The sequence below is a fragment of the Eptesicus fuscus genome, chromosome 7 (genome assembly GCF_027574615.1).
Source record: "Eptesicus fuscus isolate TK198812 chromosome 7, DD_ASM_mEF_20220401, whole genome shotgun sequence".
In the NCBI taxonomy this organism is placed as follows: Eukaryota; Metazoa; Chordata; class Mammalia; order Chiroptera; family Vespertilionidae; genus Eptesicus; species Eptesicus fuscus.
The window spans coordinates 28,098,954-28,116,386 of NC_072479.1; the positions used below are offsets into that span (position 1 = coordinate 28,098,954).

Genomic DNA, 17,433 nt, shown 5'->3' on the forward strand with positions numbered 1-17,433 from the left:
AGGGCTGCATCGTGACCCGGGGGAGCGTGGCCGGGCACGGCCAGCAGCCTCCCGGGGGTCCCGGGACCCATCCAACGGGGGGGGGGCGTGGCCGGGAACGGCCAGCAGCCTCCCGGGGGTCCAGGGCTGCATCGTGACCCGGGGGGGCGTGGCCGGGAACGGCCAGCAGCCTCCCGGGGGTCCAGGGCTGCATCGTGACCCGGGGGGGCGTGGCCGGGAACGGCCAGCAGCCTCCCGGGGCGGGGTCCCCGGCGATCGCCACCCTCGCCTAAATGGCTGGTGCTGAGAGGGATCAATGGGGCCAATGGAAGGAGCAGGTGGTAGTTGACCACGGAGGCCATCTGCAGCAGCCGGATGCAGAGTTGGGGTCCACGTTCTCCAGGTTGGCCTCCATGGGGCCCGTGTCACACCCATTGTAGCCGAGTGGGCATGCTGGCATAGTAGCCCCAGCATGAGGCCAGCTTCCCAAGCCAGGCTGCGGAGGGAGGGAGGGCCTCTGGGCTGGGAGCACTCCCCGACCCCAGTGGACAGGGCACAGAGCAAGCAGCAGAGAGCTACTAGAGGTGGTGGGTGTGGTGGCCTGGCTTCCAAGAGGCTGGCTTCAGCTGCTGTGGCCTGCGCTGAGGTGGCTGGTGGTGGGGGCAACTGCGTGGGCGCATCCGAGGCTGGGGCACTGGGAGACGTGGGACTGCAGCCCAGAAAGCGAGGCTCAGGAGGACCTGGTCACCGACCCCGGGCATTGAAGCCGCCTCCTACAAGATGGATCCTAGCCTAGGTGTGTGGGAAGCAGGTTCAGGAACCTCTCCCTTTGCGGCGCCAGAGCCCAGGCCTGCCAGCGCCCCAGAGGAGACCCCCACCAGGATCGGGGGCTTGACCAGTCTCTAAACCAGGGTGGCCATTAGCCCAGGCCTGCCAGCACCCCAGAGGAGACCCCCAACAGGATTGGGGGCGTGACCGGCCTCCAAACCGCCAGTGACCCTAACCCAGGCCTGCCACGCCCCAGAGGAGATCCCCACCAGGATCGGGGTCGTGACCAGCCTCTAAACCGCCCTCAGCCCTAGACCAGGCCTGCCAGCACCCCAGAGGAGACCCCTGCCAGGATTGGGGTCATGGCCAGCCTTCAAACTGTGGCGCCCAAGGAGGCCTCCTGGCCGAGGACGCCTGAGTCTGTTCTTGACCTAGGGCCGGGCTCTCCCCGCAAGGGACTCAGAAGCCACCAGAGTCTAACTGCCAGTCTCTGGGAGTGCATCCACTGTCCACCAAAAAGTAGGGCCATCAAAGCATTCAGTCTCAGTGCAGGCACAGGTCCGTGGCTGACGGGGTGGAGGCCAGACCAAAACAAAACAGCAGAAACACCCTGCCCACCTGGGCAGGTACTGCTGTAGTCCACGTGGCCTGGGCAGTGTAGAAAGCGCTACCTTCTCCCAGGTCCTGTGCTGGCACTGCCGCCTCGCTCACCCTCAAGCCCCCCTGAGTCCTGACAGCAAAGTGTGTGGGGCATTCTGCAGGAGTTGTACCGTTCTGAGTGCTTTTGCCCAAAGACACACTTTGGGATGAATTCAGAGCCACATCTCATTTCCCATGAGACTGGAAGAACCATGTGAAAGGATTTTGACAAAAGCTTTCCACATCTCTGTTTATTCTTTTGAATCCATAAAACGACCTTAAAAAAAGCATCCAGGCCACCTAAGAAAGAATGCACTTTCTGGCCAGAGCACGCAGGATTCTTTTGCCCAACAGGTTAAAGGGAGCAGAGCTGGCCCAGTGGGAATGGCCCTGGTGCCCTATGAGGAGACCGGGGGAATGGGGTTGCCGAAATTCCATAAGCCTCTTGCCACCTTCTCCTTTGCAAACCACACCATCCAGATCCACCAGGACTGGAGGCAACTGGGAATCACAGCCGTGATTTGGGACATGGTGAGCAAATCTTGAGGGGCCTCTGAAAACATCTGCAATTGATTATAAGACTGGTCTTTATTTAAAAAGAAATAAAAGAACAGCTTTGTTGAGATATAACCCATATACTGTACATGTCACCTAAAGTGTACAATGAACTGGTTTTTTAAAGTAAATTCAGAGTGGTACAACCATCACCATGCTCAATTTTTAAATATCTTCATGACCCATCCCCTCCAAAAAAAACTTCTACCCATTGGAATCACTTTCCTGATCATCTTCCCCAAAATAGATTGCACTTTAAAGGTGGGTAAAGGAAAGTTGAGGGAAGTTAAAACACTGCACAAAGGATATTGTAAGATGACAAAGCCCAAAGTGAAGATGATGTGTTTTCTTTAAAAAAATATATATTTTTAAAATTTCAGAAAGGGAGAGGGAGAGAGAGATAGAAACATCAATGATAAGAATCACTGATCAGCCGAAACCGGTTTGGCTCAGTGGATAGAGCGTCGGTCTGTGGACTGGAAGGTCCCAGGTTCGATTCCGGTTAAGGGCATGTACATTGGTTGCTGGCACATATCCCGGTGGGGGGTGTGCAAGAAGCAGCTGGTTGATGTTTCTCTCTCATCGATGTTTCTAGCTCTCTATCCCTCTCCCTTCCTCTCCGTGAAAAATCAATAAAATATATTTAAAAAAAAAAAAAAAGAATCACTGATCAGCTGCCGCCCCAGGCCCCCTACTGGGGATTGAGCCCGAAACCCAGGCATGTGTGCCCCTGATCAGAATCAAACCTGGACTCTTCAGTCCACAGGCCGATGCTCTCTCCATTAAGCCAAACTGACCAGGGCCATGTGTTTTCTTCAAGTTCTGCGTGGTTGTAATGGTCCCCAAATCTATACTAATAAAAGGGTAATATGCTAATTAGAGTGGTTGTCTTCCGGACATCTTTCCAGACAAAGCCACAGTGGCTACGAAGGCCAAGGCTCAGGCAGCCATAACCAGCTGCAGTGGCAGCAGCATTGGGGTTATGGGGGTGGTGCCTCCAGAGGGAGGCCAGACGGGGGGCCAAGGCACAGGCAGTTTGGGGTGATCAGGCTGATAGGGGAGTGCAAGGTAGGGGCAATCAGGCTGGCAGGAGATCAAGGTAGGGGTGAGCAGGCAGGCAGGCAGTGGGGTTAGGGACAATCAGGCAGGCAGGCAGGTGAGTGGTTAGGAGCCAGTGGTTCCGGATTGTGAGAGGGATGTCCAACTGCTGGAAGTTGGACATCCCCTGAGGGGTCCCAGATTGAAGAGGGTGCAGATTGGGCTGAGGGGCACACCCCCTCACCCCCCCAGTGCACGAATTTCGTGCACCGGGCCTCTAGTATATATATAGATAAAAGGCTAATATGCAAAGTGTCCCTACGGGAGTTTGACACAGAGACCGGAAGTTCTATCGCTCACTATGATGTGCGCTGACCACCAGGGGGCAGCGTGGAATGAAGGAAGGCCCCAATTGGCCCTCATTGCCGGCCAGGGCCTCTAGTAAATGAGAGTAAGAATAAAAGCATTCTCAGCTCATCTGGGATCCAAAGATTATATTAATGATGTTTTTGAAATGTCTGTTATTAGCCCAACAGTTTTGATATATATATTGGAAGTGTAAATGAAAAAATATTGAGTAGTCGAAACAGGTGAAAAAATATTGTGGGATAGGTTGGGAAGTATTTATACAATAATATTGTTAACTATTGTAGGAAGTTCAATAAAGTAACTAAATAACAATGCTAAAAACACTACACTCTGTTCTGCATTAGAAAACATTAATTTTATTATTAGTGTTAATAACCTATATTTACCCAGGTCATGTTTTATAATTTTCAAAGCACTTTTACTTTTTTCTCTTATTTGATAATTGCAGCAATCTTGTGAGAAATGTCTTATATGTAAATTGCAGTATTACAGTGAAGGGTACAGAGGATTAGAAAAAAATGATTTATCAGAATTCAAAATGACTATTAGTGATAGTTAATATGATATCATAAACTTAAAATTTCAGTCCATTTGTTCCCACTGTACTCTTCTGAAAAGCTTCATAAACAAATCTTATTAATGTTTCAAAGGGAAAAAACAATGAAAGTATTTGATAAAAATGGATACTGTAGCATGATGAATGTTTTTTTTTAATTTTTCTTCTGTATATATAAATAATTTTCAAACACTTTGTGATTACAAACTTTAAAATAAATTAAACAGAAGTGTGCTAGGCCAAAAAAATGTACACTAGAGGACATGTAGCAGTGTAGGTCACATGTACTCAAGGTGTTTATAATCATGAGATTTCTCCCTGATCCTGAAACAAAGTAGACAGAAATCAACATGGGTAAAATGTTTAATATCAAATGACTAGGCTGAGATTAACCTAAAGTTATGAATGTTTTTACTGTTTTATTTGACTTCTTAAGGTTTAATAAAAGTAATTTTACCATTTTGACTGCACGGCCATATTTTGAATATGACATTTTTATCTAATGTATTATCTCCATGTTTTCAACTCTGTGGAAAGATGATAATCTTTTGTTTGTGTGATTGGAAACAAAAGACTAGAATTTTGTTTATTTCTGTCTAAAAACATCTGGATGAGGAGCAGCAATATGAAGTACAAAAAGGACTAGTTAATTATATAGTTGTTTCTTTTATCTCCTCATCCTTCTTCCTCTCTTTTTGTGTATATTCATCATGGTTATAAACAATTTAAGGCTTGTAAAGAAAAGCAGCATCCTTTTCCCACACCATTTCTTACCTCCAGTCTTATTCCCTGAGGCAAATACTCTGAAATATTCATGCTTACAGCTTCCATATTTTTCAATGATATGCCTATATTCAAAATTGCTTGATTTATTAGTTTTAGGAATTACATACTGATTACTGTAATTAAAGAGGATTTAGCTCCTATATCACCATCTCTCTCCCTTCTTTACTATGCTTTTATTCTTCTACTAGAGACCTGGTGCATGGATTTGTGCACATTGAAAGGAAATTAATTAGAAAGTGGCCGGTGGGGCCAGACTGGGTGAGATGGACTGGACACACCTGTCCAACCTCCTCCGGTCCCTCCCCGGCCAGCGACACCTGGGGCAGTGCCACAGCTTGAAGGGTGTTTGTAGAATGAGTGGGGTCCCTCTGGCAGGTGGGGTCCCTTGGCCTGGCCTGTGGGGATTAGGCCGAAACTGGCTCTCCAACATCCCCCGAGGGGTCCCTCTGCAAAGTGCAAGAGGGCTCTCTGCAAAGTTGCTGTTGTACAGGGTGTGGAACACAAACACAAGTGTGCAGGAAACCAGATTCAGGGCCGACAGTGCCCCAGCAACCACATAACACGGCAGCTCCTGTGGTAAGCATCTTCCTCCTGGTGGTCAGTGCACACCATACCTACAGGATGCTCATACGGTCATACAGTCACTTAGCCTTTTATATATATATATATAGATATATATTTATATTTTTATTGATTTCAGAGAGGAAGAGGGAGGGAGAGAGGGAGATAGAAACATCAGTGATGAGAGAGAATCACTGATTGGCTGCCTCCTGCATGCCCCACATGGGGATCAAGCCTGCAACCCAGTCAGTCATATGCCCTGACCAGGAATAGAACCATGACCTCCTGGTTCATATGTCGATGCTCAACCACTAGGCCATGCCGACTGGGAGCAAAACAATATTTTTAAGGGAACCCTAGAATATATTCAATATTATAAAATTTAATAAATTATTAAATATATATATATAATTTTTAAAAGTATGTGCATGAGATATGTCATAAATATATACTACATGCTTATAGATGTAGTATAAAACATACATAGAATGTATAATAAAATATGTTAAATAATGTTTTAAATTACTTTTAATAGTTTCCAATGAGTCAAACATAGTAAGAGATGATTGTGTAAAACAGTTATGTGTTAATCTCTCCCTCTCTCTTCCTCTCTGACATAGCAAAAGATGATTGTGTAAAACAGTCATATTTTGCCTAGTAAGAGCATTTTTTCATTTCATATGAACGATTCTTAAAATAGACAAACTAGTTCAAATAAAGTCAAAACACAATCATAACTTACTCATCTTTTCAACACATATTTCATTGGGAAATTCTTTGTTTTACTGATTTTTCTTTCAATGAGAAGCAAAATTTGAGATACCCTACTTATGTAAGGTATTTAGAAATGTTTTTTACTTATTCATTGTTTTGCCTCCCTAAAGTGGACACCTTAAAGTAAATAATCTTACTATATGTTTGTGATGTAGAGAACCAATTTAAATCTCCCTGGCCATGTAATTTATTCAAGAAATGTTGTTGATAATAAGATACTAGGAATTCTAAGTACTATACTTTGAAGCCATAATCTGACTAAATTCTGGCCTATAAAATTTTATATCTACTTGCAAATTGTATGAATGAACATTTATCAAATTAACTTGATTCCAAATTTAAACTGCTATTAATTAAATGTGAGTATAGTAGTTACTTTATTCTTATTAATCTATAATTTTTAGTACTTCTACTCTATAAAGTAACAAATTATAAATCCTATATTCCAAGCAATTCTCATTTTATAGCCAGTTAAATTATAATTAATCTATACCTGAAAATAGCTATGGTATTTTTATATCCCATCAGGAAGTCCACTGGTTAGTTATCCATTCCCAGAGTATCTAGAGAGAGCCACTCTTGCAACCACCATCCACATTAACCTTACCATCTGCTGCCATTCTCTTTGTCCCTACTGCCTTAATATTATGGAGTCAGGTACATAGGAGTCCCTCAGTATTTGCCTTTATACTGGACCAGAGGCCCAGTGCATGAATTTGTGCAGGGGTGGGGTCCAGCTGGCCCACCCCTATGGGGGCCCATTGGGCCTTGCTGGTGGAGGGGCCACAGGTGGTTGGCCAGCCAGCCTGCCCCGATCAGGGTGTTGGGGGCCGTTCGGAGGTGGGGTTGAGTAGCGGGGAAGGCTGTGGGTGGTTGGTGGCTGGCCTCGGCCCTGGTCAGGGTGTTGGGGGCCAATCAGAGACCAGGCCAGCCAGATGGGGGCAATCGGGGCCCAGATCAAGCTGGTTGGCTGCCGCAGTGCGCATCATAGCCACCAGTTGTTCTGGTCGTTCTGGTCATTCCACTATTTTGGTCACTGGGCTTTTATATATATAGATGTATAAATGAAAGTTGAAGGTAAATTTATAATCGAACCAGAAACTTGGTTGATTAAACCAGGTGGGACATTAATTTTATGGGGAAAATGCATTGAGATTCAAGCAGTTAATTTAAAAGCAATTTTTGAAATAAAAGCAGTTCATAAATTGAAAACTATTTGTAAGTGGATAGTCATAATGACTTTTAGTGAATAATTCTAAAAATAAAACTAACATCTAGTTGGAAGGAGTATTTCTACTTTCTAGCTTTGTGACTTTAGGCATGTTACTTGTCCTCACTTTGTCTCAGTCTTCTCATCTGTAAAATGGAGATGATATTAATAACTACCACATACATGAGTTCTTAAAATCAAAGGATGCTGCAAACCAAGAAACATATAAAATAAAAAGTAACTTAGCTGAGTTGGAAATAGTAGATGTCAAGAAACATCTTCATTATACAGAAAAAAAAAATTTATTGCACTATTAAGTAACATCAAGTGAGCAAGGGCAGAGTATGAGGAGCTAAAATGAAAAAGAAAAGACTTAATAATATTAATCAAATTGACAATGAGGAATGGAACTAAAATACTGGGATAAAAATAGAAGTGAATGACTGAGATAAAATTTTATAAATTAAGTTCTATGGTTTTTCAGTTTTTATATGGTTATAGTACATTCTCTGCGAAGTTTAAGATCCAGTAAAATTTTTATCACTTCTCCCCAAAAAACATACAGTAAAGCAAAGCAAAAACAATAATCTTAGGTCTGCAGTGTCTGTATTTTATTTTTATTTTGCTGCATTATAATTGGAAGTTATACGTCTTTACTACTAGATTTGAATCATTAGGTAAGAACTGTTTGTTACATTATATTACATGACAAACCAATTTATGTAGTCTAAGTTTGTATTTTTAACCTTTGTTATGTATGTGTTTATAGATGTCATTATTTATACTAGATAATAAATTTCCATTGGTTTGGAAGGAAACATTATTTTTAGTCCCAGTTCTAGTGTTAAATTATTTATATCAGATGACTAGATTTGCATGGGTCTATGAACAAATAAAAGCAATTATTTCTAAAATATTGTGATTAAGATTAATAAATTGGTTTAATTTTAATGAATATTTTTTATTTGAAGGTTCTTTTTTATATATGATGCTGAGGGTTATCAGTCTAGTTTCTTGGAAGCACTGATGGAATAAGAAACTTAGCTCTAGAATTGACATTAAAGTGTTCTTTGTCCAACTCTAGCACTCTTTCCCACAATAGGCCAGGGACAGTGTCTTATAAATAGTATTGTCCTTATACAATCCACATTTCCGTGACAGTGCCAGACACAGAGGAAGTGCTCAGCAAATATTTGTCAAATGAATGAATAGAAACTCAATCAGAGCCATACTATAAAATAAACATAGTTTTCCCAAATCCTAAGCCTGTTAACAAAGCAGAATTTTAAAATGATGAAGCTTATACTATATATGAAAGATTTATTCCCTAAATTCAATAACAAGCAGTGATTGCTTTTAAATATGTTCAGTCAAGTGGCATAATTTCTGAAAATTTTCTGGTTTAAATGATGGTTGTAAAAATTCCACAAAACATTTAGAAATAACGGACCCAAGAAAATATAAGGATGTTTGGGGCAGGCTTAAAAGCAAAGATTGGAAATGATTGTGAGCTTATTAATAAAGGCATTAACTTTCTCATATGTTATATAGAAATAAAAATATCTTTCTTGATTGTGGATAATACCCATCAGTGTTATATTATCCACATGAGGTGAAAACTAGCATATCTCTAGGGAAATATATAATATACTAGTACAAGAACTTGAACCTTCCAAACAAGAATTTCAATTGGAATAGGGGACATTAAAGTATCGGAGAGTTGTCATATAAGTGGTTACTATTATTCTAAAGAGTCTATTCACCTCTGCTTCTCAGTCTCCTTCACAGATATAGTGTAGGGTTTAGTTTATAGGTCATGTATCCTCCTTAGCTACAGACCCAGAACTGATGTTTCTCAGCCAGAAAGTAGAACAAGACATAGGAACTACTCCAAGGAGACAATAACTGCTATTATATGTATGAGAGTTTTGTCAGCTAAGGGAGGCACCAGGCCAGCCAGAAATCCCTTTTACTAAATCAGAGTAGGAATAAGATTAACAAGAAAAAGGCACAGAAGATGACACCTATCCACACACTTTTGCCAAGGTTGGCCATTGGGAAACATCCTTCCTTGACCAGTTGAGTGCTCCAATAGGGCACTATAGTTCCAATTGGTACCAAAGGATACTTTATGTGATAGAGTTTCTCCTAAAAATACAGTCTATTTTATGATTTTTTTTTCAATTTAATATGCTTTTCTAATTCATCAAAATTTGTAAACTTGTTTTTCTTGTGTAATGGTTAGAACTGCATTCTGGAGTCAGCTTTCTTGCTTAAGTTTGAATCCTCACTGCACCACTAACTGCGTGACCTTAAGACAGTCACTAAACCCCTCCGTGCTACAGTTTCTTTATCTGTAAAACTAGAGGCTGGCACATGAAATTCATGCATGGGTAGGGTCCCTAGGCCTGGCCTGCAATCAGGGCCAATCTTCCCTGGCTGCCTGCAGTCAGCCCCGCCCCCTGCCGCCTGTGTCCGTAGCCACCCATCCCTGGTTCCCTGTTCCCCATCGGGCGATCAGAGCCTGCTGGCCAGGGGGAGTGACTAAGAGGTTGGCCGTTCCCACCCGCTCGATGGCCTCACCCCCTGCCGCTGGTCACCTTTTGTGTGTCAGGTGACCAGCAGGGCAATTGGGCCAAGCTCGCTCACTCTTGCCTTGGTCTGGAGCCACCCACGTCTGCCACCACCCACCCCCGGTTCCCTGTTCCCCATCGACTGGCCAAGGGCAGATCCTGCATTGAGCGTCTTCCCCCTGGTGGTCAGTACACATTATAGTGACCGGTCATTCTGCCGTCTGTCGATTTGCATATTACGCTTTTATATATTTACTAGGTGTACCGGTTAATAATGGCAGATTTTGTAATCAAAGAAAACACGATAATTTCAAGAGAAACATCAAAAGTGCTTTATTCAATATAATGTCAATCGCTAGCTACACATTTCCCCCAACTTTCAGGTAATTTGTGGATACCGTCCCAATAGAATTTTTCTTTTTTTGAGGCAAACCATTCAGAGACCAGATTTTCCACTTCTTCATATGTTTTGAAGTGCTGCTCAGAAAGTGCATGTGCCATTGATCAGAACAAGTGGTAATCTGAAGGAGCAAGGTCTGGTCAATACAGCGGGTGGGTTAATACTTCCCAGGCAAGATCTCTTAACGTGTCTTTAACTGGTTTTGAAGTGTGCGATGCTGCATCATCATGAAGCAAAATTACTTTGCCATGTCTTCTGGCACATTCTGGTCATTTCATGATCAAAGCTTGGCTCAAATTGATTATTTGTTCTTGGTAGCGATCAGTATTAATGGTTTCACCTGGTTTTAGAACCTCATAATACACCACACCTTCCTGATCCCACCGGACACAGAGCATTGTCTTCTTTCCGAAGCAATTTGACTTTGCAGTAGATGTTGATGGTTGACCTAGATCAACCCATGATTTTGTGCATTTGGGATTCTCAAAATAAATCCACTTTTCATCACCAGTCACACTTTGATGCAAAAAAGACTTTCTTGCATGCCGTTGAAGCAACATTTTACTGATGACTTTTCAGTTTTCCATTTGTCTTTTGTTCAATTGATGTGGCACCCATTTTCCTTCCTTTCAAATCTTTCCCATTGCTTGTAAATGATTGTAAATTGTTTGCTGAGCAACATTGAATCTTTCTGCAAGTTGTTTTTGAGTTTGACATACATCTTCATCCAATAATGCTTGTAATTGTTGGTCTCCAAACTTTTTTGGTTGACCTGGACGCTCTTTATCTTTCACATTGAAATCATCACTTTTAAAGTGTTTAAACCAGCGTTCACAAGTATCTTGAGATGGAGCATGTTCACCATAAGCTTTTCAAAGTATAAGATAACTTTTTCTTCAAAATAAAGTAATGAATTAAAACTTCCCTCAAATGCTCTTTATTTTGGCATGAAATTTGACCTTTTTAAGCATAAAAATATTTATGATGTTAACACCTTCAGCAAATTTGACCTATAAAGTTTGAAGCTTGCTGTTAATACAACAAAATAGCATATGCATCAAGTCGCATATTTATCAACATATGTGTAACTCCATCTATTGAAAAAAATCCACATTATTAACCGGTACACCAGTAGATAATATTTGCCTACCTTACAAACATTCTACCTTAGAATTGTGAGGACTAAATAACTGATATATGTAAGCCCTTTGAAAAGTGCTTGGCATATATTAAAAGTTTATAATTAATTATTATAATCTTTATTGCTGCTTTTTTTTGAAAGAAAAAGAAGGGGGGAGACATCAATTGGGTACAGGCCCCAATGGGGGATAAAACCTGCAGCCTAGGTATGTGCCCTGACTGGGAATAAAATCTGCCACCTTTTGGTGTCTAGGACAATGCTCCAACGAGCTGAGCCACACCAACCAGGGCTGTTGCTTATTGCTCTTAATAGGCTTTATTTTAGAGTTTAATCCTAAAGACTAAAACATAATCTATATATATAAAAGCCTAAACAGCGGTTGACCAAACGACTAAACAACCAGTCGACCGGTAGCTATGACACGCACTGACCACCAGGGGGTAGACGTTCGATGCAAGAGCTGTCCCCTGGTGGTCAGTGTACTCCCACAGCCAACCTCCCATGGCTGGCCAACCTCCCATGGTCCCTCCCCCCCACCAGCTGCCCTGATCGCCAGCCAGGCCGAGGGACCCCACCCGTGCATGAATTCGTGCACCAGGCCTCTAGTATAAAATAAAGATGTCCTTAGGTCCTTAGTTATAACATCATAGCTATTGCCATTATCTTATGAGATGAATCATTATGACAATTACTCTATTTTGTTATTTTTACCATCACTTATAAAAATTCATGTGGAATTTAGTTGTAATTTAACATACAGTATGTACATTGAATTTGTGTTACTTCTTTTCAAATTATCCAAGTTAGTAAACTTCTAACTACACAGTGTACAACAATGTTTATGTTAAATTTAAATATTTTATATACATGCTTAAAACATATCAAGGTAAGGATTAATTTAGAGGTAATTTGTCCTGTATAGTCAGTCATAAAGCAGATAGTAGTTAATTACTTGGAGAACATATTTGTTTTGTTTAGAGTGTATTTGTGTATTATTTTTCTAGTAATCAAAATATGAAAGTAATTTTATCTTAATTTATGACCTGTCTTTATGCTGCTTAGAATTATTAAATGATGTGTCATAAATATCAGATATCACATTAATCCATTCTGTCATTAAATGTAAAATGTTTTATAAGAGAGAAATTACAACTCAGAATTACTTTTTGAACAATCATTGATAAAATTTTATTAGTACACTGAACTAGATCTAATCTTCTATGTTATTTGGTATTAGCAATTTGTTCTTTCTTCTGTAGTAGTCACTTTATGATCTCAGGAGAGTCAATAACCAAAGTATAATAATCAGTCATTTAAAATAAAGATGACAATATATGATCAATCACTATTGCTACTGAAACATAAACACTGTAAACTAAATTCTAAGTTTTAAATGATTCTAGAAACCAGGGAAAATTTTTTCGGTATGTGTTTCCTGGAGTAATATGCTTTGAGGTGCTGCATAAATAAAGTGATAAATGACTAACTTTCACAGCAAGTCAATTACTACTCAAAAATTGTATGTCTTCATAAATCATATGGATTATAATTGATTTCATATTATTTGTTTTTAGCATTTTTAAAAGAGCTATTATGAAAGACAGCCTTTTTTATTTACAGTCAGGATAGAAAAGTGATTGTAAAACTTTGCCAAAAGGTATAGCCTAGAAGTTATGCAACTTTCTTGGTTCTTTCACTACCTATGTCTTTTTTTCTTCAGAAAACTGTTCCCCTCCCCCCATGCTCCTCTATATCATAAAGGAAATTACTATATCAAGTTTTTACTTGATATGTATGTCCCAACTTGAACCACTTCCTATTATTTCTACTGTTAAAACTCTAGTCCAGGCAATCCTCATCCCTTTCTTAGACCTCTCCACTAGGTTTTCCACTAAGACTTCCTGCCTTTGTTGCCCTTTTTACAGTCTATTCCATAAACAGAAGCCAGATATACTGAAAGCATAAATTAGATTATATTCCACTTCTGCTTAAAACTTTCTCATGGGTTCTCATTGAAACTGAAACAAAGTGCAAACACTTTATCATGGTCAGCAAGGCCACGCTTGTCTTCTAGACCTCATCACCTGTCATTTGACCCCTCTGTCCCACCAGCAACAACCCTGACTCCACTATCCTCAGCCTCCAATTGCATTCACTTTTTTTTTTTTTTTCTGTCCCTGGAACATATTTCACGGTCCCTGCACGTCTGTTCACTCTTTTTGGAATTCTTCCCTTAGGCCTCTGATTGCCTTCTCATAACTTACTTTCCTATTCAAATATCACCTTCTTAGAGAAGTCTTAAGTCTTAAACACTCTAAATAGACTTATTTCAAGTCATTGTGTATCCCTTTATCCATTTAATATTTTTTCTAGCATTTACCGCTGTCTGATTTAATATTAAGTACACAGTTGTGTCTGTGTCCTCATTTCCTTTGTTTATTATAGTATCTTTAGCATTTTCAGAAATATCTGGCACATGGTCAGCATACAATAAACATTTTTTGAATGAAAGAATGAGAATTTTAAAAATGGACTGTTTTCAACTCTATGACTTTAATATCATTTCACCATTTCTACCTTCGCTTCCATGCTCCTTCCCTAGTCCTAAGATTCTATCATGACTGTAAATAAAATTGACTGTCATAATATCTCTTTAAAACAATGCTAAGAAACAAATGAAATGAATTATACTCCAGATGATTATGATGAGGATAAGGATTGCCTGGACTAGAGTTTTAACAGTAGAGATAATAGGAAGTGGTTCAAGTTGGGACATACATATCAAGTAAAAACTTGATAGTAATTTCCTTTATAATATAGAGGAGCATGGGAGGAGGGGAACAGTTTCTGAAGAAAAAAAAGACATAGGTAGTGAAAGAACCAGGAAGACATACAATTTTTGAGTAGTAATTGGCTTGTTGTAAAAGTTAGTCATTTATCACTTTATGTAGCACCCTCAAGGCATATGACTCCAGGAAGGACATACCAAAAAAGTTTTTCCTGAAAATTTTCTTTCTCCTCCGATTCACCTTCACTTTGATAATTGTCTTGCTTGTCTCAACTCTAGCAGTTTGAACTTAGTTATATTGTGGTTGACTTCTAAAAATAAATTAAAATAGCCTCAGTTGTTTTTTATGAGAATTTGCACTTTCTGAGATCACTTAAGAAAGGAAATTAAGATATTTTCCATGGTATTAAGATTTTTTTTTTCATGCACTAAAACTTCTGATTCTTATGTAGTCTCAACCACAAAATGTGTGTCTTCTTAAGGGTATTAAAGTTAAACCGTCTTTCTGACTTTACACAGGTGATGACAGGAATATAATGTGCTTTGTTTTTCTTTCAGATCTCCAACTAAAGACATGGATTCGGAAGAGAAGGAAATTGTGGTTTGGGTTTGCCAAGAAGAAAAGATTGTCTGTGGTTTAACTAAACGTACCACCTCGGCTGATGTCATTCAGGCTTTGCTTGAAGAACACGAGACTACATTTGGAGAGAAACGATTTCTTCTGGGGAAGCCCAATGATTATTGCATCATAGAAAAGTGGAGGGGCTCAGAACGGGTTCTCCCTCCACTAACTAGAATCCTGAAGCTGTGGAAAGCATGGGGGGATGAGCAATCCAATATGCAATTCGTTTTGGTTAAAGCCGATGCTTTTCTACCAGTTCCCTTGTGGCGGACAGCTGAAGCCAAATTAGTACAAAACACAGAAAAACTGTGGGAGCTCAGCCCTGCAAATTACATGAAGACATTACCACCAGATAAGCAAAAGAGAATAGTCAGAAAAACCTTCCGGAAACTGGCTAAAATTAAGCAGGACACAGTTTCCCATGATCGAGATAGTATGGAGACCTTAGTTCATTTGATTATTTCCCAGGACCATACAATTCATCAGCAAGTCAAGAGAATGAAAGAACTGGATCTGGAAATTGAAAAGTGTGAAGCTAAGTTCCATCTTGAGCGGGTAGAAAATAATGGAGAAAATTATGTCCAGGATGCATATTTAGTGCCCAGTTTCAGTGACGTGGAGCAAAAGCTAGACTTGCAGTATGATGAAAACCAGATTCTGGAGGACCTGAGCAAAAGTGACGGAATCCTGCAGCTGGAGGAACAGCTAATATATTACAGAATGCTCATTGATAAGCTCTCCGCTGAAATCGAAAAAGAGGTAAAAAGGGTTTGCACTGAGATACATGAAGATGTGGGAGGGGCAGCTGCAAGTGAACTTGAAAGCCTAAACTTAGAAAGTGTTAAGTGTGATTTGGAGAAAAGCATGAACGCTGGCTTGAAAATCCACTCTCACTTGAGTGGCATCCAGAAAGAGATTAAGTACAGTGACTCATTGCTTCAAATGAAAGCAAAAGAATATGAGCTCCTGGCCAAGGAGTTCAGTTCAGTTCATATTAGCAACAAAGATGGAAGCCAGCTAAAGGAAAGCAGAGGGAAGGAGCCCGAGGCCCCCAGCAGCGGCGGGGAGGGTCCTCCCTCTACTCAAAGACTATTTAACATGTACACAAATGACACAGACTCGGACACTGGCATCAGCTCCAATCACAGTCAGGACTCGGAAACAGCCGTAGCTGATGTGGTGCTGTTGTCAACGTAATTGGAATGTCTTCTTTCTGACCTACTTTAGTGTTGTTCATGCTTGTTTAATTTACCAGGAAACTTTATTTTAAATATTACATGCTGGAAAAAAAAAAAGTAAGTCCTGTTAAAATATTCACTAGTTAATAAAAGCTAGAGAAATGTATAAGCTTGTTTTTGATTAAGATATCCAAGGTGACCTAATTATTACTAGTTCAAATGATGAACTGTTTATTAGGAATGCAGCACAAATAGTTTGCAATTACATGAGAAATAATTTTATGGGAGTTATAACCTCCCATAACTTCTATGAGAAATGATTTATCCAGACTTAAAACAAATTCTTAATATTAGGTAGTCAGTATATTCAGACAACACTCATGAACAGTTGAAATGCTGTAATAGATTTTCTGATGCTGTATTATTGAAATTTTTATATCTGTAAAGTATGTGATAGGCACTCTACTGTAACTGTATTAATTCAAATCTTGATTCATCCCATTGATAATTATAATATACATTATCTTTGTCACTTCCTGAACCCCTCTACCCTTCTAGACTTAATCAATAGGAAGTGGAAGGGCTGCTGGTGGGACATGTACAAGGACCAGCAGTGGGTCAGATGGGGGTATAGATGAGGAAGGGCCAAGGACTGCATGCAACAGCAGTTTTTTTGTTTTTTTTTTGTAAAGAAGCCTGAAGTGATCAAGACATAAGCATATGGTTTCTCTAGCTGGCAATACCGGTCTTCTGATTACACCAATGGTCTGTGCAGCTTCATTCTTTGGAGGTATGGTGTGGGTTACAGAGAAAATCACATGGTCGTAGTTCTGTTTGTTTACTTCCTACTAAAGTTGAAGGGATGCAACTCAGAGTCCTTTGAATGGGTAAAATAGAGTCTATAGGCCATTTTATCTGTGAACATGCAGAGTGCAGAGAGGAACTCACATGGACAAAAAAAAATATACCAAATTTATTCTGCTGTACTGTAATTCAGATCATCTTTGTACTTCACCTAAGGTGCAAACTAAAAAAAAGTACTAGCTCAACTCCCTACCCCCAAGCATGCTAGTAAATATGGAACAAATAAAATGAATGTTTTTTTACATCCTGCCTTGACTAACAATCATTATAGTGCCAGACTATACTTGGTTTTGCCTGGTTTTTAGTTTAGAAGTTCCTGTCTTTCTCCTGTTTTCTCTCTTTCTTCTCTCACTCCCTTGTTTCTGGCCAATGAACACGATAAATCATATTGAAACAATTTTATTGTACTGTTAAATTAATACTGCCACAGTTTATTTTTCTTTAAGCTAACATTTCTCTTATATGCCACTGCACATGTAAGTAGAAATATTATTTTACTTATATATGAATAACTAATATATGAATATTGGTTAAGGTTCCCAGAATTTCTCATTTCTTCTCTTTTGTTTTTATGCTTACTGTAGTGCATATTTTAATTGTTTTTTAATCTATTTTTTTTATTCACCCATTCC

General features: G+C 40.0%; 1 protein-coding gene across 1 annotated transcript in view; it reads left to right on the top strand.

Annotated features, from left to right (window-relative positions):
• RASSF9 (Ras association domain family member 9) overlaps nucleotides 1-17,043 on the top strand; it is a 38,808-nt gene extending 21,765 nt beyond the window's left edge. The window contains exon 2 of the mRNA XM_054718424.1: nucleotides 14,696-17,043. Coding sequence (XP_054574399.1) covers nucleotides 14,696-15,956 — 1,261 coding nt within the window. The 3' untranslated portion in view covers nucleotides 15,957-17,043. The remainder of the gene's footprint in view (nucleotides 1-14,695) is intronic.
• Nucleotides 17,044-17,433: the final 390 nt, after the last annotated feature.